The 18437-nt window shown below is 39.1% G+C and overlaps 1 protein-coding gene across 3 annotated transcripts in view; it reads right to left on the bottom strand.

Moving 5' to 3' along the window:
- Positions 1-12732: 12732 nt before the first annotated feature.
- The window catches only part of LOC118776529 (mediator of RNA polymerase II transcription subunit 13-like), a 69859-nt gene continuing 64154 nt past the window's right edge, over positions 12733-18437 (bottom strand). For all 3 annotated transcript variants that reach the window (XM_036526890.1, XM_036526892.1, XM_036526891.1), the window contains exons 27-31: positions 17515-17679; positions 16495-16658; positions 15756-15917; positions 14778-14890; positions 12733-14463 (exon numbers count right to left, since the gene is read on the bottom strand). In XM_036526890.1, coding sequence (XP_036382783.1) covers positions 14331-14463; positions 14778-14890; positions 15756-15917; positions 16495-16658; positions 17515-17679 — 737 coding nt within the window. In that variant the 3' untranslated portion in view covers positions 12733-14330. The remainder of the gene's footprint in view (positions 14464-14777; positions 14891-15755; positions 15918-16494; positions 16659-17514; positions 17680-18437) is intronic.

Raw genomic sequence — 18437 nt, 5'->3', positions numbered from 1 at the left:
TTGTTTAGTTGTAAAACAAAGAAACTGTTGTGACTTTGGGGGAGTTGTGAGTGAATGTCAACGAAACACTGAATGTCAATGTCAAAATGAGTGTCAATTGTTACGCTGCTTAGTGATAGCCTGAATTGTTTGTTATCCTACTAAGGGCATCATGTTCCAGTTACATGTTCAGAAGAAGTGACAGAGTAGCTCTTTCTCCCTGTGCTCAGGAGGGGGCCCAGAGAGATGAAAGCCCATACCATCTGACCCTGTATGTCTACCCAGTGGCCCCTCCCCCTCCACCCCCTCAAAGCTCCGACTGCAGGAATTACAGCGCGGTGTGAGCTTTGTGATATATAGGCCTGTACATGTCACCTAATAAACCCTGTGACCCACTCATGTTGGGGGTCCATGCTAATTCAGATGCCTTTTGCTGGCTCCATGTTGAAAAACCAGCCCTGTGCCATAATCACCCACTCCTCCTGACCCCTCCTCAACCCTTAGGTGTCAGATGATTCAAGCAGACCCACCACGTCGCCCAGACTTCAAAGTGTGGCCATGACAGACACCTTGCAGACACACAGTGGTCAAAGTCACTGGAGCAGGAGGAGGAGGCTTGACCCCACAGGCATGTCCCCAGAGCAGCACAACCCTCAGGGGCCCACAATGAGAACCCCCCCCCCCTTAAACCCACAGCCCTCTTCATCTGAGCCAATGGCTGGACAGTGTCTGCAGTGCCCCGATCCATTTCAATGGAATGAACAGGAGCTCAGGGGCAGTGGGAATTTATATACATGTTTAATGAGTTTCTCACATCTTAAAATTGCTAATAATTTCAAGAGAAAAGTATGGGGGGGGGGGGGGTAAAAGTGAAATGAAAAAGAGCAGAGATACAAATCCCAGCTGCTGCTACTTCACAGCACTGCAGATTTCAAAACAGTGCTCTGTTTTCCCAAAACAATCAAGACCCCTGCTAATTTGGTTCCAAATACAGGCTGGACCAGAAAAACAACACAGTCTCCAGCATTTACATTTCTTTCCCTCTCTCTTTCCCCGTATTGGTACCAGGCATTAAAATTGCCCTTCACATTCAGCTTTATTTAGCACACACATCTAGAATACACCTCTGGTGGTGAGAGGGTTGAAATTTTATTGATTGACTTGCTGTAGTTCATTTATCCTGAACAATGATGCGCCATGCTCATGAATTATCTAGCATGATACACAATGCTGATAGAATGGTAAGAAGATGACAATGATTCAACAAAACAATGAGAGAATCCATTCTAACAGATCATACAAAAATGAGCATAATTCTTTTCCTCTAGATCATATTATTTCCCCTAACAGCTATTATTTCTCTCCAGTGCCATAATACAGAAGGTGGAAGAAGAGACAAATCTGGACAAATCAACATTATGGTCCACCCAGAAGAGATAAACCGAAAAAACGTCCTCTCAGTTAGAGGAGTAAAAATTTCAATTTACTAGTTGTGAATCTCCATCTCAATGAGGATTACATTTTTTGTGGTCATAGCAGTACTTTTCTTTGACTTGGGGTCCATCTAAGGGATCGCACCCGGCCGAGGTTGTTGACTTCTTGTGTGGACATCATTATCAGAGAAAAGAAAAAGGAAGACATAGTGTAAAGTTGGCATAGTGAGGAGGGGGTAAATGGCACTTTCATTGTCATGAAAGATATTGGTTTGTCTAGAGTTGCTTAACTGTGTAGGTGCTGTCTGGAAATACTCTTCTCAAATTGTCATTTGGAATCTCAGTTTTAATTGAGTACTGGTCATATACCTGTTTCTCTGTTCAAATTGCTGTGCGAAACATTTTTGCTTGTGTTGTTTTTACCTGAACAATTACTTCTGCAAACATTATATTGGACCATATGCTAGACATGGCAAAATTATTTATACAATAAAAAAAAATCTGCATTGGTTTCTGTCCCACAGCCATGAAAGCAGTATTGCAAGTGTTTTCTGTCCACCAATGCATTAGTTTTAATTAAAATAGCATAAATAGGAACATCCATAGTGTGCGACATAAACTAAATAACTGTGTAACATAATGTTCAACAGGCTGACAAGTATAAAAAACACACAGCACCCATCAAACGCTAGCAGCTTCTTAAACAAGAGGATAACCAGTGACATATTTTTAATTCTTTTTGGGAGAAGGACAATTTTAATTTTTGGAGAGATGATGAGAAATGGAATTGATGAGGTGTGGACAGACAATGGAGAAATTAAAGTCAACCACAATGAGGTACCAACGTGAAAAGAAGGTACATGAAAAAGTTAAAACTGATGGTATGTCAACTGAAAAGGAGCTGTTTGTCATAAAAGCTAGTGAGGACAAAACAGAACAGAAATTAAGGTCATGACTAGATTTATCAACAGGGAAAAATTAGTCCATGAAAATGATCACCATCAGCTCGTGTGATTGCAAAAGTAAAATTACAATTTATGGCAATTATGGTAATACATTAAAGGGAATCAAAACTAAAGTCTGTCTGAAATCTATAGTCTCTACAAAGGTTCATTACAACACTTCAGCTGTTGCAGGAAACATTGAAAGGACAGGGGAGAACATACTTGCTAATAGTCTAAAACACTTGAGAGAGACTCCTTTCGTACATATTATATGCAATGAAAGCACTGACTGAAGCAAAAAGAGACATTTCTAAAGATTTGTTGACACCAAAGCTAAGGAAATCATAACAGTTTTTCTGACTTCATAGGAAAAAAATTCTGACAGCTAGCCAAATATCCAACAGAAATTTTAATTGGTTTTACTCACAGTAGTGAATCCATTTTGCTTGGACACAATCAGCAAGGAGAGGCAAATAATGCAACACATTTAAAGCATCGGTTTGCTGGGTTGCTAATTCAACATCGTATGACACACTGACTGATTCTGATTGCAAGAGGTGCATAGAGGGAGATACCAGATTTTGTTGAGGACACAATTAAAAAAGCATTTTCTAATTTTATTGGATCTGCTATAAAGATGGAATGTTTATGCATCAGAGATGTAAATTTTGAAGCATACAGCCACCTTTTCAATTAAGAAAAAGAGGCGTCTTAGTCCTTGCAGCATGTATAGACCAGTTTGTAGAACTGAGAGTCAGCCTTACATACTACTTCAACACTATTACCAATGGCACTGATGGTTTGGATCACTATCCTGAAAACTGCAGTGCCTTGGCTGACATGTTGTAGAATCCACAATTAAATGTATACTTGTTGTTTTTGAACTGTATTTATGCTTGCACAAATGAACAAGCTTCCAGTAATATATTGAATAAATTCATGACTCATTTGGCAGAATAAAGATGATGGCACTTTGTTTGTTTACTCATGCCATTCGAAAGCACAGACCCAGGGCCAGAACGGGTTCATTGAGGAATCAAAAAATGAACACAATCTCACTGAATCTGAAATTCTGAACATTAGCAACATCTTCATCAACTATTCAAAGAGACTGCTATTCTCGTTCCAGGCAAGATTTTCCAAACATGCTTTCATGATTCACTAAACCCAGAGCCAATGGAGACTGAGACCTTCAAAATCAGACAGTGATTTTGGTGTCCCTGAGCTGCAATCTCAGTACCTCATCTTCTACAAGGATGATGCTGTGAGGACATTAATTATGTCTGATGGGAGTAGCAATTACATTGTCAAGTTTTCCTGCAATCTCTCTGGAAACTATGAGCAGTGCAATGACCTGAGCAAACTTGAAATTCTCCAATTAACCTTAAGTCAGGATATCTGAAGCTGTGGAAGGTATAACAGCTTCAATGACCATAACTGACTTCTACCATGCCACACGGATGCCTCTGCTAGCATAGCCACCTCCCCAATCTCAGCAGCAGAGTTTTCTGTTTTCATTATAGAGTGACAGCCAGAGTGTTCAGCAAGGGAGACTAAAAAAACTTTTGTTGTTGCTAATTTGTTGGCTAGCATTTTGAAAGAGACATTGATCTCTTAGACATTTGGGAGGTCTCTATAGTGCAATATTATGTCTGGTTACCAAGGTTACCATTTCAGTTTTTGTATGTCTGTGGGGAAAATCACACTTGTAAACAACCATGATAATGACCCCTGCATTAGACTGTTGAAAATGACTCAAAATTTTCATTATAATGGATTTCTTGGTTAACAGATATTTTTCATGTAAACTGTTCCATGTGTATCTATTGATTGATTTGATATTCCAAACAATTTTATTTTGTGTTAACCTCGTTGTCACCTAAAAATGAGAATTATCCAGATGGAGGCTTCAAGCCAAAACACTTTGTTTTAGCAATAAAAATATTTTTCTTTTCACTCCCACTGTCCTTCAAGTGTTGCTGAACATTTTTTATTCCCACTTCTGAGAGATAACAGCACATAGTTCTCATGAAAGAAATGATAAAGGAAGCTGGCACTACAGTTTTACTCAGCAATTAGATATCCATGTGAGCAGGAGTCAGTGTGAGGAGACTGTGGTGTAAGACTCACAAATTGCTCTCAGCACGGGGTGGGATGGTTGTATTATGCTGCTCTAGGTTATGCTCGATTGTCTGAATCACTGCTATTGCTCTGTTGAGATAGAACTGGGCCAGCAAGAGTTGGGAGCCAAAACCGGCCAAACCAGTACAGACCAAGTGAATCTGTTTCTCTGTAGCACATCAGAGTGTACCTAGAAGGTTTTAAGGTGAGTAGTAGCGGGGAGTACCCTACCTGTGTAGCAGTATATGCATTCCCACTATAGATCCTATGATGAAGGGCCAAGGAGGAGTCAGGGAAAGGATGTTAGAGAAATGCCTGCCAACTGTGTGTCACTAGAAAGCTATCTGACAGGTACTGTGTATCAGTACCGACAGGCACACTGATACTACTATTGCTTGCAATGTTAAACAGCCCTTTGTGTTATAAGCTTTAAACATACTTTTCGGCTCTACTTGTAATAAAGGTACCTGCAGCTCACCTAAAGCCAATCTGCTGGTATGGCAGCTTTGTGAAAACATGGCAAATGTGGGAGGGCAGAGTTTAGGTTACCTCACATTTAGCTGTAAAAGTTGTGCATAACATTTCAGATGTGATAAAAATTGAGATGGAGCACAAAACATGTATGCTGGTTAATGAACTAGACGCCCCACCCCCAAAGGAGACAGCAGTAGTGGTTGCATTTAGTGTACACACAATGTAGTGTAGTGGTGTCTAAATGTTTCCAGTTTTAACTTGGTTTCTAAGCTAAAGTGACAGATCATAAAGAATCCAGGCCAGTGGTGGAAAACTCCAGCTACTGTACAGAATCAAAACTGTTCTGCATTGACAGTATGCAGGAAGATATTTGGTGTATAAATGGAAATGCCCGGTGCTATACAGGCCACAATATACAAAAACACATTGTTTATAACAAGTTCAATACTACGCAAACGGTCTTCTGTTTGATCAGCATGGGTGAAATGTCACTTTCAAGCCAACATTTTCAATGTTATCAAGAGTTCAAAGCATGTGTGGCGCAGTAGAATGCGGGCCTGCAATAACAGCATTGTACTAGCACAGCTCTTCACAAAGGAAATATGTATGATACCAGCATGGAACTGCCTCTTGGAGATTGTAGAATGATAAGTATAAATCCACATAGATGGGTATACAGGTACTATGTCAGCATTGTACTGACACAACTGTTCTGTGTGAAAGGAGCTTTAGAGTAACCACTCAGGGCTCAGGACAGCCCTGACAAAGGGTCACCCCTGTCTCAGCTTCTCTTTTCTGGTCACCAGGGCAACCAGTTGTGCCTCTTCACCTGGCTGAGAAGCGTAGAAGTATAAGGGGAGAACTGGCAAGGCTCATCTCTCCCAGATCCAGATGTTGCTTCTGTGATTGTTTCATTACATTTGCAGCTCTTTGGCCTGATTGTCTGGAGAAGTGGGAATATGTAATTCTAAATTTGATAGTAAACAATAAATGTGTTGTGGGTGTGTTATTAAAGTTCAAAGTGAAAAATGGACGTACATTACTAAAGTCAACAGTGAACAGTGCATATATCTTACTGATGTGTGGAGTGGAGTGTGGAGTGAATATACCATGTGACTGAAGTAAGCAGAGAACAATGAATACAACTGTCTGTGCATCCTACATGCTTTGAAGCTGCTGAAGCTGTAATCTTTAAGAGTCAAAAATGTGACATTAATCATCACATCTTTTCCATGTAAGGTTGACATTTGTAAATAAATCAGACCTGCTAAAAAAAGAGGAGCTTCCACATCCCCATACTATAGGAACACATGATATCTCACAGCACACAATGCATTAACTTATGTTATTGAAACTCTGCCAAAAACACACCGATTACCATTTTTCAGAACTGCATGTCATTTCATCTTGTTTATGGGCCTTGATACAAAAACTTTCTTTTTAAAGTTTTTGGTTTATTAACACATATTATTTTTTTCATTAATTCAGTTTATTTAGGTAAGGCTTAAGAGTACTAAGTATTATAAACATACAGTATTTCAATCTAAAGCAATTTTTTACCACAAAAATACAACTACTACGACTACCTTTGCTACTTCTACTAATAATAACAACATAAAATATGGTGAAAGGCAATCGTAAAAGGCATCAGTTTACAGCAATTAAATCAACAAAATAGTACATACTGCAGTTTCACTGACAGAAATCATAGGTAATATATATATATGTAAAGGCACACCCTGAGCAATTTAATTTATGGTGTTAATAGACATGAATTTTTTCAGCTTTATACCAGAGGAGCAGTATTTTAATTCCATACAGCTGTGTTTAATGTTATGTCCCTTGTGTGGTGTCATTTACATTACTTTCACTCTCTCTCTCTCTCACACCCATTTGTATTATATTGAAAATAGGATCACTAAATGTCACCCTTAAACATGAAAATATTTATTGGACTAATTTTTGTGACATAAACATCCTAGGGACACAGGTAAGCAGAGGTGAAAAAAATGTAACACCACCTTCCTGAGATAGTCTGCTGATGTTATAATTTTAATTTAAAAAAGCATAAAGTGTGATAGTTTTAATGCTATGATACTATTCCATTGTGTTTCACATCTCAGTTTAAGGTAAAGAACTACAACTAAAACACTTGTCAATTTAACACAGTAATGTTTTCTCAGAAATGATATTACCGGAAATGGACTTTGGATATAAACCCTACTTACAGCAGTGTACAACTGATTATGCTAAAAAAAAAAAAGTCTGTGTGCATTGGTTTATACCCTTCAAATGCATTGCTTCTGCCACAGGCACGCTCAGTCATAGTGGAAGGTGGAATGTTCGTTCAGAGGACACTGCAGCACCCCCTGGTGTTACTCATAATCAAGCCACTGCAGTGTCACACAGCCTTTAAAATTGGGTTTTTAATGAAGTATTCTGACCAGAGGCTGCTGATCAGACTTTCCAAATGAAGGCAGAACACAACTTTCTTGCTTGCTGTAATTGCTTGTGCTGGGATTAATGACATATATCCCTGTTATGAAGACAATTTGCTGATAGAAGTATAGTAAAAAAAAAAAAAAAAAAAATCCTGTCTCTCATGTTCCCTCAACTAGAAGTCTCTATCTGAAATGCATTTCATAGTGATGGCCAGGTTTGCTTGCTTTTTCCATAATAATCTGATAAACCTAAACCTTAACCCCATTGAACCTTAAACGCATTTATGGTTTATTTTCCATTCATTGCCATCATACTCTGATTTATTTTATAACTTCATATTACATTTACTATTAGAATTTAAATACAAATTGTAATTTGCAATGAATACCCTTTTGCATTGATACTTTGTGCTAATAATTAAATAAATATACTTAGTATTTTGTAAGAAATATATTTACTGTGTGTTTTTCCCATTCATGGACATAAATATATTCTCATCTTCAACAGAACAAATTTATTATGTCACATTAGCATACGATGCCCAGTCCTGTGTGCCATGGGAGGTGTGCCCTGTAGATATTCCTAGCTTCCCAGGATATGTGGTACAGTGTCACTTAATGTTTGAAAGCACTGACTCTGAAGTGGACACAGATGTTCTTTGGGTCTGTGTTTGGGGTCACTGTCTACTCAGTGCAGTTCTGTGCCCTGATCTCAAAATACAATTAACACTGAACATAAATTTGAGGATTTCATCAACACAAATATTCAGACTCTGCTGACAATCCACTGTCTGACCTGCAAGGCATTTGTATAGCTACATGCTTATTTTTTGAGGATGTGCTACATGAAAGACATTACCTGAATTTCTTGAGGTTGCATCAGATTTTAGTTTTTAGTACCTAAGTTTTTATAGGGGAAAGGCTAAAGAGGCAAACTTGCAATATTAACTCCAAACATGTTTGCACCTCACATGGCAGAAAGGATTATTGTAAAGATATCAATATTTTATGTCTAGCTTGATAAATGCACTTTAACGTGGGTATGCAAAAGTTTGTGGTAAGAATAGTTTACGAAATGCCAAATATTTTTGGAAGAAAGTAAAAAAAAAATCATACTTTGCTAGTAAGATTAGGCCTAGGTATTTTTTTAATTAAAGAGTGTCCTGCTGATTCTTCACACATTCACCGGATTCACTTTTCTGAAAATATGAAACATTTCCACGTATATTTTGAGCAAACTAATTTCCTCCAAAATTGCCACTGAGCACAATGCTACTGCTCATGCCATTGCTTGCATACACAGAAAGCGTAAAAGCAAAAATTTTCAAATCTGAGAAATATTAAGAGCTTGTGGTGCCACAGCAAATGCAATAACTTCATTGCTAGTGCAGTCTCTCAGGCCCATTGTCCGAGCTATTGGCTCTTTGGCCACTAAAAAGCAGCAGTCAGGAGGATGACAGGTGAATGCTAGTGCCCTAATAGACCATCTGTGCCTGCCAAGTGACTCAATTAGATTTGAGATCCCCTTATCTCAGCGTCCATTAGGCGGTGAACATCAGTGGTCCTTGCAGCTTTTGGATTGACACTTCAGACAGCCTCAATTCAGTGACCCTAGGGACAGCCAGCGAAAACCTTGACTTTTTGTTTTGTGCCGTCGTTTTAAGGCCATTTGATTTCCATTTCTATTTCTTTCTTTAGAGTGGCCTCTTATTGTCTAACTCGACCCTGATCTTCAAATGGACTTTGCCCCAATGGTCCGCTGCCTGGCTTGGTAAGTGTCATTAGGCCCTGCACATAAGCTGAGCGTCACCAGCCTTTTACCTGCACCTGAGGTGCACTTGACGTCCTCTGTGCAAGGCCGATACCAACATTTTAAACATTTTAGATACAAACTAAAAGAGCAAATCCCTGAAACAAAGTCTGGCTATTATTCATCTCATACATGTAGCTTAGTGCTTCATTTTCCATACGGTGCCCTATAAAACGAATTCATGAGGGCTGCACATTCAGTTACTTGATTGTGTTTGGCAGCCTTATTTTTAACAGCACACAATATGTTTTATCAAATCACTGTGTAGGTACAATGCCTGCAGCATATCCTTGAATTGGAATGATGGATGGCCAGATGGCCAGACTGTGGTTGAACCTGGGCATTGTTGAAGGGGCCATCATGATTTGCATGAGGTGTGGCACACTTCTTTTTATCTATGACCTCACTTTGCATGAATTTTTATGGTACATGTGTGTCTCTTAGCTTATCATCCATCCTGAGCTCCAACAGGATCCTGTTTAAAGATAACTGCCATTTAGGTGAAATTTTACCATTTTCATGGATTTAAATTGCACCATAAATATATCTTCCAATACATGTATGCAGATTGCAAATATTTATTATTAAGGTAAATATTTATTCTCATCTTAAATATTATGATGCAAAATAAATATTTATAACTAGATACTTTGGAATATATGCTAATTACAACAACAAATACTCACACGTGGGTAGGTAAGTAATACTAGTGTCAATGACTACGAGGCTGTACAGCCAGCCTCCAGCTGAACCCATAACTTAGGCAAACTTAATCTATTTCTAAGATTGACCGCTTATGACTCTGCTCATCACAATTAGATGAGAAACACAATCCTCATCTGATCACACATAATCACATATATGGCACATTACAAAACATGTGTGAACAGCTGGCCAGAAATATCGGATCTCAAAAAGCAGAGAGAGAGAAATTTTCTGGCCAATTTAACAACAAAGTACCACAAAGACCGTTACAGGAACTTGGAACACCAGATATGTGTGAGTGCAAAATCTCTAAGCCCTGGTGCATCTCCACTGCCAGCAACCTCAGCCCCTGACCATCACATCACTTGCTGTAACAAGAATTTAAATCATAAATAACAAACATGACATTGCTGGAATGAGCACCTAGCATCAGCACAAAACCCAGAGGCTGAACAATGCTTTAACAGAATGTTTATGACTTGACTTGTGTTCACCTAGTGGATATGCACTGTATCTGTCTATAATGCTTATTGTGGTACAGTCTATGCTACATGTGCCAATTCTACTCTGAGCACAAGAAAATACTAATAGATTTTTCAGTATCCAAACTAATCCACCTCCGAATGTAATCTGGGTCAAATTTTTCTAACATCAGATTTGAGTGTAACTGTTCATGTCTTATATTTTGAAATCAGTATGGCCAACCCTACAATCAAATTTTGTATTTCCACCTGGACAACTACATTATCTACCTGGTCATACTATATTCTAAAAAATAAAGAATTAAATAAAACAATATTTAAGCGTTTTCTCTGTCAAACCTGGAATCATTGCATACAACATAGATGGGCTTCGACAAAAATCTGACATATTGTCACAATATGCCTTACATAAAAGTCTATTGTTACTAGCTCACACTGGAAAATCTGTCTGTTCCATGCCAGCCTACCCTTAATTGAAGATCACACATCATCAGCTGCTTGCTTACTTAATTGCATTCAATATTGTAGCATTATAGTACCTTGTTATGACTAAAACACTTTCATTATAAGATATTGGGCTTCATTAACATAAAATAAAAATGTTGATTATAAATTGACTCATGGGTTGGTCTTAATTTAACATTTTTTGTCATTCAAATGATTTCTCCAAGCATAGAAATCACATTAGATGCAATCAAATAAAACTGAACCAGCTGCTAATGGGTGACCCTTAATTAAACTGGCTTGCTTGCTAACCATGCAAAACAATCAAGAATCAGGCTGGTGATAATTATTAAATACAGTTCTCTGCTTCCCCTATTTACAGCTCACATGTTGCTACAGGTCAAATCAATTGTGATTGTTCTGTTTGTGATATTTTTCAATATATTTTTTTTTCATTATGTTTTTCAATGGGATATTTTTCTTTTGGGGCCACACCATTGCTTGAAAAACTAAGTCAGCCTCAAACTTGTGGCAGTGACAACCATTTTTACAATTCATCTGAGAAAATTCTCCATCACCTTATGTGTACTCCATTTGTCTCCTAGCCTGTGCCACTGATGAACATGGCAAGGCACATCTGTTTGAAAAGTGTAATGCACTTTACATTTGACTTTCCTCACTCCATGCCCATATTTTACAGAAGGTGTCTGATTGATCCTGTCATTCACGTATTCCTCTGGGCAAGCGTGGGGAAAGGCAGAAAAGGGCTTTTTTTAAACAAATGCACATTTTGCTACTCCATCGTGGGTAAGCAAAGCTTTAAGGCTGAACCATGAATAGCTCAATTTGAACAGAGAGACCCATTCCAGAATGAAAATTAAGTATATAACCTCACAACTGGCTGCTGAGCAGGCTAACTACTTGTTACATTAATTGAAATTTTGTACCCAGTGGCTGAGTTTACAAAGCAACTTTCTTTCACACTTGACTGTAGGACAGATGCAGATCCAAAATTAATAATGGTTCAATATTCACTAAGGATTTGTCCACAACACAAATGACTTCCCGTACATACTGCGTGAAACCTGCTATGGAAATGTGGGGGCAAAGAGAAACACACTCAAAATCAGGCATCAAGTTTTCCATAATTTAATAATTTACTAAAAAAAGAGTGTAAAAGATACAGATTTCTCTTCCCTAAGGTAGATCTGGCTGATATTTAAAATGATAACAGCTGTATCAAATTTGCAAATATGCCTTCTTGTTTTTTGTTAGTGTACTCTTCTTGGCAATACAACAATCTCAAGAAATTTTCCCACCCACAAATCCCCTCCCCCTGTAGTTGAATTATATATAAATATTATATATAATTATAATTTTATTATATATAATATTTATTTATTTAAAAAGCCCACAGCAAAAATGCTTCATAGGAATCACATAAAAGAAAAAAAATAAACCAGCATGAAATGTACAGCTTTCAGAATTTCCAAAAACTCAGTTGAAATATGTATATATACAGGCATGCTAGGAATTGTACAAATAGCAGGGCTATTTCGGGAGAGGAGATGAAGATATAGGTAAAGTGATGGTTTGCTTAACATTTTTAAAACCACCACTAAAATAATGAATTTCTGTTAAATATACAATACTTTTTGATGCTCAAATACATACTTTTAAATCTATTGCCATCTATTTCAAGTTTAATGTGTAGCTAAAGAGAAAAAAAGATTTATAAATATATTTTGTTTGCATTATTTAGTTCCTTAACTTAAGTCTTTAAATAAAAAATAGGCCAAATACTCAAAAACAATAAGAATAAAAAAGAAAATAACAAGCTCAAAACATATTTTCAAAAATGTCTCTTTCATTGTTTTTGTTTTGTGTTTTAAAGAGAAATGTCAAACATTAAAGAGAAGTGTAACATCCATCTGTGGCTGTTTCCACGACATGTGGGTATATTATAAATATGGCAACTTAACGTTGTCGCCTTTTTAAAACAAAACTTTCCATTTCTACTGGCAAGGCTTTTGTACTCAAATTTGGAAAAGACCTTGAAACTTTTTTTATTCTCAATTTTTTGTGTTTAATTAAGAAAAATAGTCACACTTCTTTGTAAATGTCAGTTTACACTATACACAAGTTAATTTTTAATTTTATCGCTTACATTTGTCTCCATCATGTTTCTATCTACAACAATAAAAAAGTCACTTCAGAAAGAAAGTAAAAAGTGCCTTTATGGGAGGTTCTTCACCCTTTGACAGGTGTCAGCATGAATTGCATTCTCTTGTTAGCAAATGACTTCATGGCAGCTCTGCAGTTAAATAGGAATATGACAAAATGTCAAAAAAGAGCAGTGCATCTCCTTGGAATATGGAGTTTCCTCACTGAAGGAACTACAGACTGTGCACCTCCAGCTCCAGGCTTTGTTCCTCTTGGCTGGTGCGGATGTGTGCTTCTGCTTCCCTTGTAATGTCGCCCTCTGCGTTAAGTATGGTCTCCGTAAAACCCCATACTTGTACGAGGGGTGCCACTACCCAGCTGTGTTGTCCCCTTGTCAAACAGACCTAGGGACTGTGTTCAGTACGCTATGCTATGGCTAGGCTTCTTGGCAAAGACCGTGCATGAAGCTTTCCTTTCCCTATACAAATCTGCCCTTTAAACAATCACAAGAGAAAGAGGATACTGTAACACTAGCGGTGACATTAGATGTGTTTTCCCGATCACAAATGGGAAAAACCATTGACAAAGGTCAAATTGTGATGTTGAACATCTCTTATGTACACCCCGATATGTGTGCTGAATACATGGCTGTTTCAGCAATCTTTTTTGCCCATAAATTTTGCTTTCAACAAAAAAACATGAATGCATGACACAATCTGTAAACATTTAGTCATCATGTGACATCAGAACATTAGGGAAAACATTGCGGAGAAAGGGTTCTTGCATCTAAGGCCTTCCTTGAAGGTCTGTATTGGGATATTGGCACAAATGAATGTCAACACACTGAAATGCTTCCTGTTAATGTGAAATTGCAGGGGCCCAAATAATACCAAAGCAATCTGAGGCAGCAGAGAGCCAGCTCAGGTGTACCAGCATCATACTAACATGGCTGAAGAGCAACAATACAGAATTCTTTACCCTGACATCCATCTTCCTGGACAAGGGCAAACTGGTGCTGGACCACTACAATAAGAGTTACCTCCTTTCCCATTCCCCTTTTTTCAGACCATCAGGAAGTTCTCTGAACCGAAGGTATTGTGATGCCAGTATTTGCATCAGGATTCAAGCGAAAACCCATTGCTTCTGTTCAGCAAAGGGATATAACATATGAGTAGGGACAGCACAAACCACATCCCTTTTTTATGGCTGGGAAGGTGGGGTCTGTGGTGGAGGGAAAGATGGAGGGTCTGTCAGGCTTGTCCCTGCTAGTGCACTGTGAAGTTCAGGGGCAGGGTTTGGAAGAGGGGGAGTTCACCAGCCCCCCTTTTCAGTCTCTACAGCATATTAAGGATGGCATTGTACATCTGTGTGAGGATGGCAAGGTGCACAGGCAGGCAGGAGCGGCGGTCTTGCGTGGCAGGGCTGCAGGTCAGCCAGGAGAGGGCGTTATACTGCTCCAAGACAAACCTGGGAGGAAACACGCAAAAGTGCGTTCACACATCCTACCAAATTCTCACAGAGAAGCAAAGACCATCTCCAGACCAGAACATGCAGATTGCTAAAGGCAGGTTATCACACAAAAATTACAGTGACACTAGTGGACACTCGAGAATGGGTCACAACACATGGAGTTCACAAATAACAGACAAAAGCCTACTCAATTATTGTGTGCGCATGTCATCTTTTCAAAATGACTAGCTAAAAAAATGTATTATCAATAAATGGGAAAACCTAAAATTATACATAATTTTACCCATGATTTTTATTAATGGGTGTCTCACCTGAGCACATCTGAGGTGGTCTTGGAGTCTAGTGGATGGGGGCTCCTTTGTGAAGTCTTGTTGGAGAGGAGCTCATCTGTCTGTGCGATGGAGATGTGGTGATGGAGGGAAGCCTAAGGCACGAAACACACATAGAACAGAGAGCCAGATTATGTGCAAAATTCTATCTGATATGCTCCATATAATAGGGTGCCATGAATGGATGCATACAATATATACAGACATGTGATTGGTACCTGACACTTTAGAATCATAGTTGTGTATATTGTAGATGAAATACTACAAATGTTGGATACATAACTGCAACTGAAACTGAACAAAGATCTATCCAATATGGCTGCCTAGCTCTTGCATAAGTTTGACAGTTGCTTTTCATGACCCATAACCCTGTCTTGTACAAAATCACCATTTGCACATTGGTGATTTTTGGATCCGAGCATTCAAGTCAGGCAGAATTCCCTACTTCCAGCAAATTATTATATGAATATGCATGTTAATTCTATTTTGTTGTATTATTACAAAATGTAAAGTGTGAATCACATATTTATTGCAGTATTGCATTGCCCATTTATGCTCAAAATACTGTGTTTGCTCTTCTTCCATGTTTATACAAAGACATATAATATCAGCATGGTGCAGTATTGGCAGAGCTGCTGAAGTATATACATTGTATATCCATAAGGGCTGTGGACAACAATGCTTCCTGCCCAGAATGTGTCTGCAACATAATTTTTGTTTGCAACATGAGAATTGTTTGCAAATCCACCTCTTTAGCAGACAGCTAGCACTTTAATGCCTCCATTTCCTTCAGACGTCACCTTAGTTCCAGTATTTGCATTTGCGCAAATAGATCACCATCCAAATATTGGTATAAGTACATTACATTATTATTACAAGTAAATGGGCTCTGACAGCAGTAAACTGTCCGAAGCACGACTGGTGTGGATGAAGGCGGTAGGAGCTGGGTAGGCTCAGCACCTTCAGGAAGAGCGGACACTGGTTCTGTGCCTGTGGACAGGAAGCCCAGAACCACTGTGGCAGGTCGTCTGCCCGGGCAGTGGACACGTAGTAGCCCAGAGCTAAGGGCTGCTGCTTCAACTCCTCCGGGGCCTCTCTGGACAGCAATCTCTCTCCCTGACTCTGAGGACACATACACACACACACACACACACACACACACACACACACACACACACAGTGTCAAAATCAGGAAAAAAAATGGGCTGCACAGTATAATGTGCAGGGCAGCAGTGTGGACCAATAAAATGTGCACTAGACTTATAACCAGCATTGATGGTGGGATGGAAATTAGTGAACATACTGAATTTGAACTGCTACAGTTGACCAATTCTATTACTCTGTAAAAAGGTGTGTGGTTTGCAACACTCAATTTTGAGTACATCTATTCGCTTGTATTGATTATTCTCAAATACCTACCACCATGACATGTAAACAGCTGATAAAGAAAAATCTGGGATGGTTTCAAAATATTCTGATCACAGGGCATTGACTAACAGAAGAAACCATGTCACTCTGTCTTACCAGCTATCATACATGGATTCATTTGGGTTCATCTGAATTCACTTTACATTACATTTAATTATTGAGAGAGCAGCCCAGATGAAAATCAACATCCCCTCCTCCACACACACCATGACCACACACACTATCATGTACAAACACATGCAAACTCTCCACAGGTATGAGCTTCGCTTACCCGGGTGTGCTGGAAGTGGGACCCCCCACCCATGCCAGATGGGGACCCCGGGGACGGTACAGGGGATGTGTTTGGGAAAGGGGGAAGATTCCCTGTGATTAGCATCATGTCGTTCCCAATGTCATTCTCCAACTCATCAGGGAAGGGGAGGTCAAACATGTCGTCTGCAGCAGAGAGAGAGAGAAAGAGAGGGATTGGAACAAGAGAGGGTGAGTCACACCAATGGGCCAAGAATCCCACTCTCTGCAGTAGTCTCAGATGCCAAAGCACTCCTCCACACACTGCTGTGAGGATACACAATGTGCACACTCTGAGCCAATTGCACACTCTGTTGGTCATGGCACGTATTGCAATAAAGATTATTTCTACTGTCCTCACCAGTTAGAGACTTTTGAAAATGCACAGAACACAAGGAACAGGAACAAAAAAAATTACAGGTTCTGTTTTCTTCTCAACAAAATGTATTTCTGCTCCTTGGTCCAGGAGTTGGACTGTGAAGCTACTGGTGATTTGTTAGCTTGATACAATAGAAATTACCCAGCAACAGGCCAGAAATGTACCAAGTCAGATGATTACAAAGGAGGGAAAAATGTTCATGGTGACAGCAGGGTGGTACAGACATCAATGACTGTAATGACAGGACACCACATTTTTGTAAACACACCAAAGACTGCCTATTGGCATAGAAGGCATGATAGCCAGTGTGAAAGGGTTTAAGAGAACATGATGGTATATGATGTGTAAAGTACATTTGTTATACCCTAATGTTTCACCCAATTGTAGTCTGTGAACACTAAGCATTAGTAGTATATAGAGAAAAGAAATTCAACAACAGAAAGAGCAAGACTTTGGGAAGTATGAAAGCATGTGTGTCAAAGACTGAATTTATAATTGTTCAAAAATCTAGGAACAGACAGCAAAAAAGAGGGAAAGTGTTAGAGAGTGAAGAGGCATATGTGAAAGTGTAAGAGAGAGCCTGGGAGTGTGTGTGAGGTGGGAAGGTGGGGGGGGGGGAGCTACCTGGGTTATCCTCTGTGGGGTAAGTGCCAGGAGCCACCTGTGTGGTGGCAGAGGTGGGGAAGACCAAGATGTGGGTGCAGGAAGCATCCTGGGGGGTGTTGACTTGAGAGGTCTGCAGGTTGTGCACTGTGCTGCGGCCAAACACAGAGCCCATTGTCACGGCGTCTGCAAAGACACACACACACACACACACACTTATAACACATACAGTCTTTATTCACCGCAGCTGAAGTCCAAGGCAAGCGTGAGCTATGAGTCAAGCCAGTTTCATCAGGGAGGTTACAGAGGTAATGAGTTCTGTGAAATGAGGACAATTCCAAATGCAGGCATAAAATGTGAGCAGGAGAAAATAAAAACAGACATACTTTTTCTTTAATTAAAATTGGACAGTAAAAATTGCAAAAAACACTTGCTCGCTGTATGCAAGTTAAAAAATGTAACAGGTGCATTGGAAACAGCATATGGTTCATTTGTTGCATTCATTAGGTTAATAAGCAAAGTAGACACCACCTGTGAAAAATTATGATTGCGAAGACAACAGGTTTCTGACATTTGTCAGTATAGATGACAAGGTTTGCTGATTGTATGGTGTAGTACAGCTTACTGCAACAACAAGAATGTAACTGGTTAGCAGGCTAGTTATCACACAATCTGAGTGGCAAGCACAGCCTGACTAAAGAAATCTCATTATGCTCTATTCTCTTTGATTTCAAACAATGGACCAGAGCCGCCATTTCAAATGGTCTTGGTTAATTTGGGTTTGGTTCAGTTCTGTTCATTTCCTAGTCAAACTTTGACATTTAAATATCTCACCAAACACACCAGTGTTTTTTGAGAGGAAAGCTCTCAACTTTTTCATATTTCCATATTTCCACAACTTTGTTCTGCAGTGACAGTGTCTTACTGCTGATCAATCTGTTTTC

This window comes from Megalops cyprinoides, chromosome 4, assembly GCF_013368585.1.
Source record: "Megalops cyprinoides isolate fMegCyp1 chromosome 4, fMegCyp1.pri, whole genome shotgun sequence".
NCBI classification, from domain to species: Eukaryota; Metazoa; Chordata; class Actinopteri; order Elopiformes; family Megalopidae; genus Megalops; species Megalops cyprinoides.
Note: the sequence above shows the minus strand (reverse complement) of the source record. Positions and strands in the feature narration are given on the sequence as shown.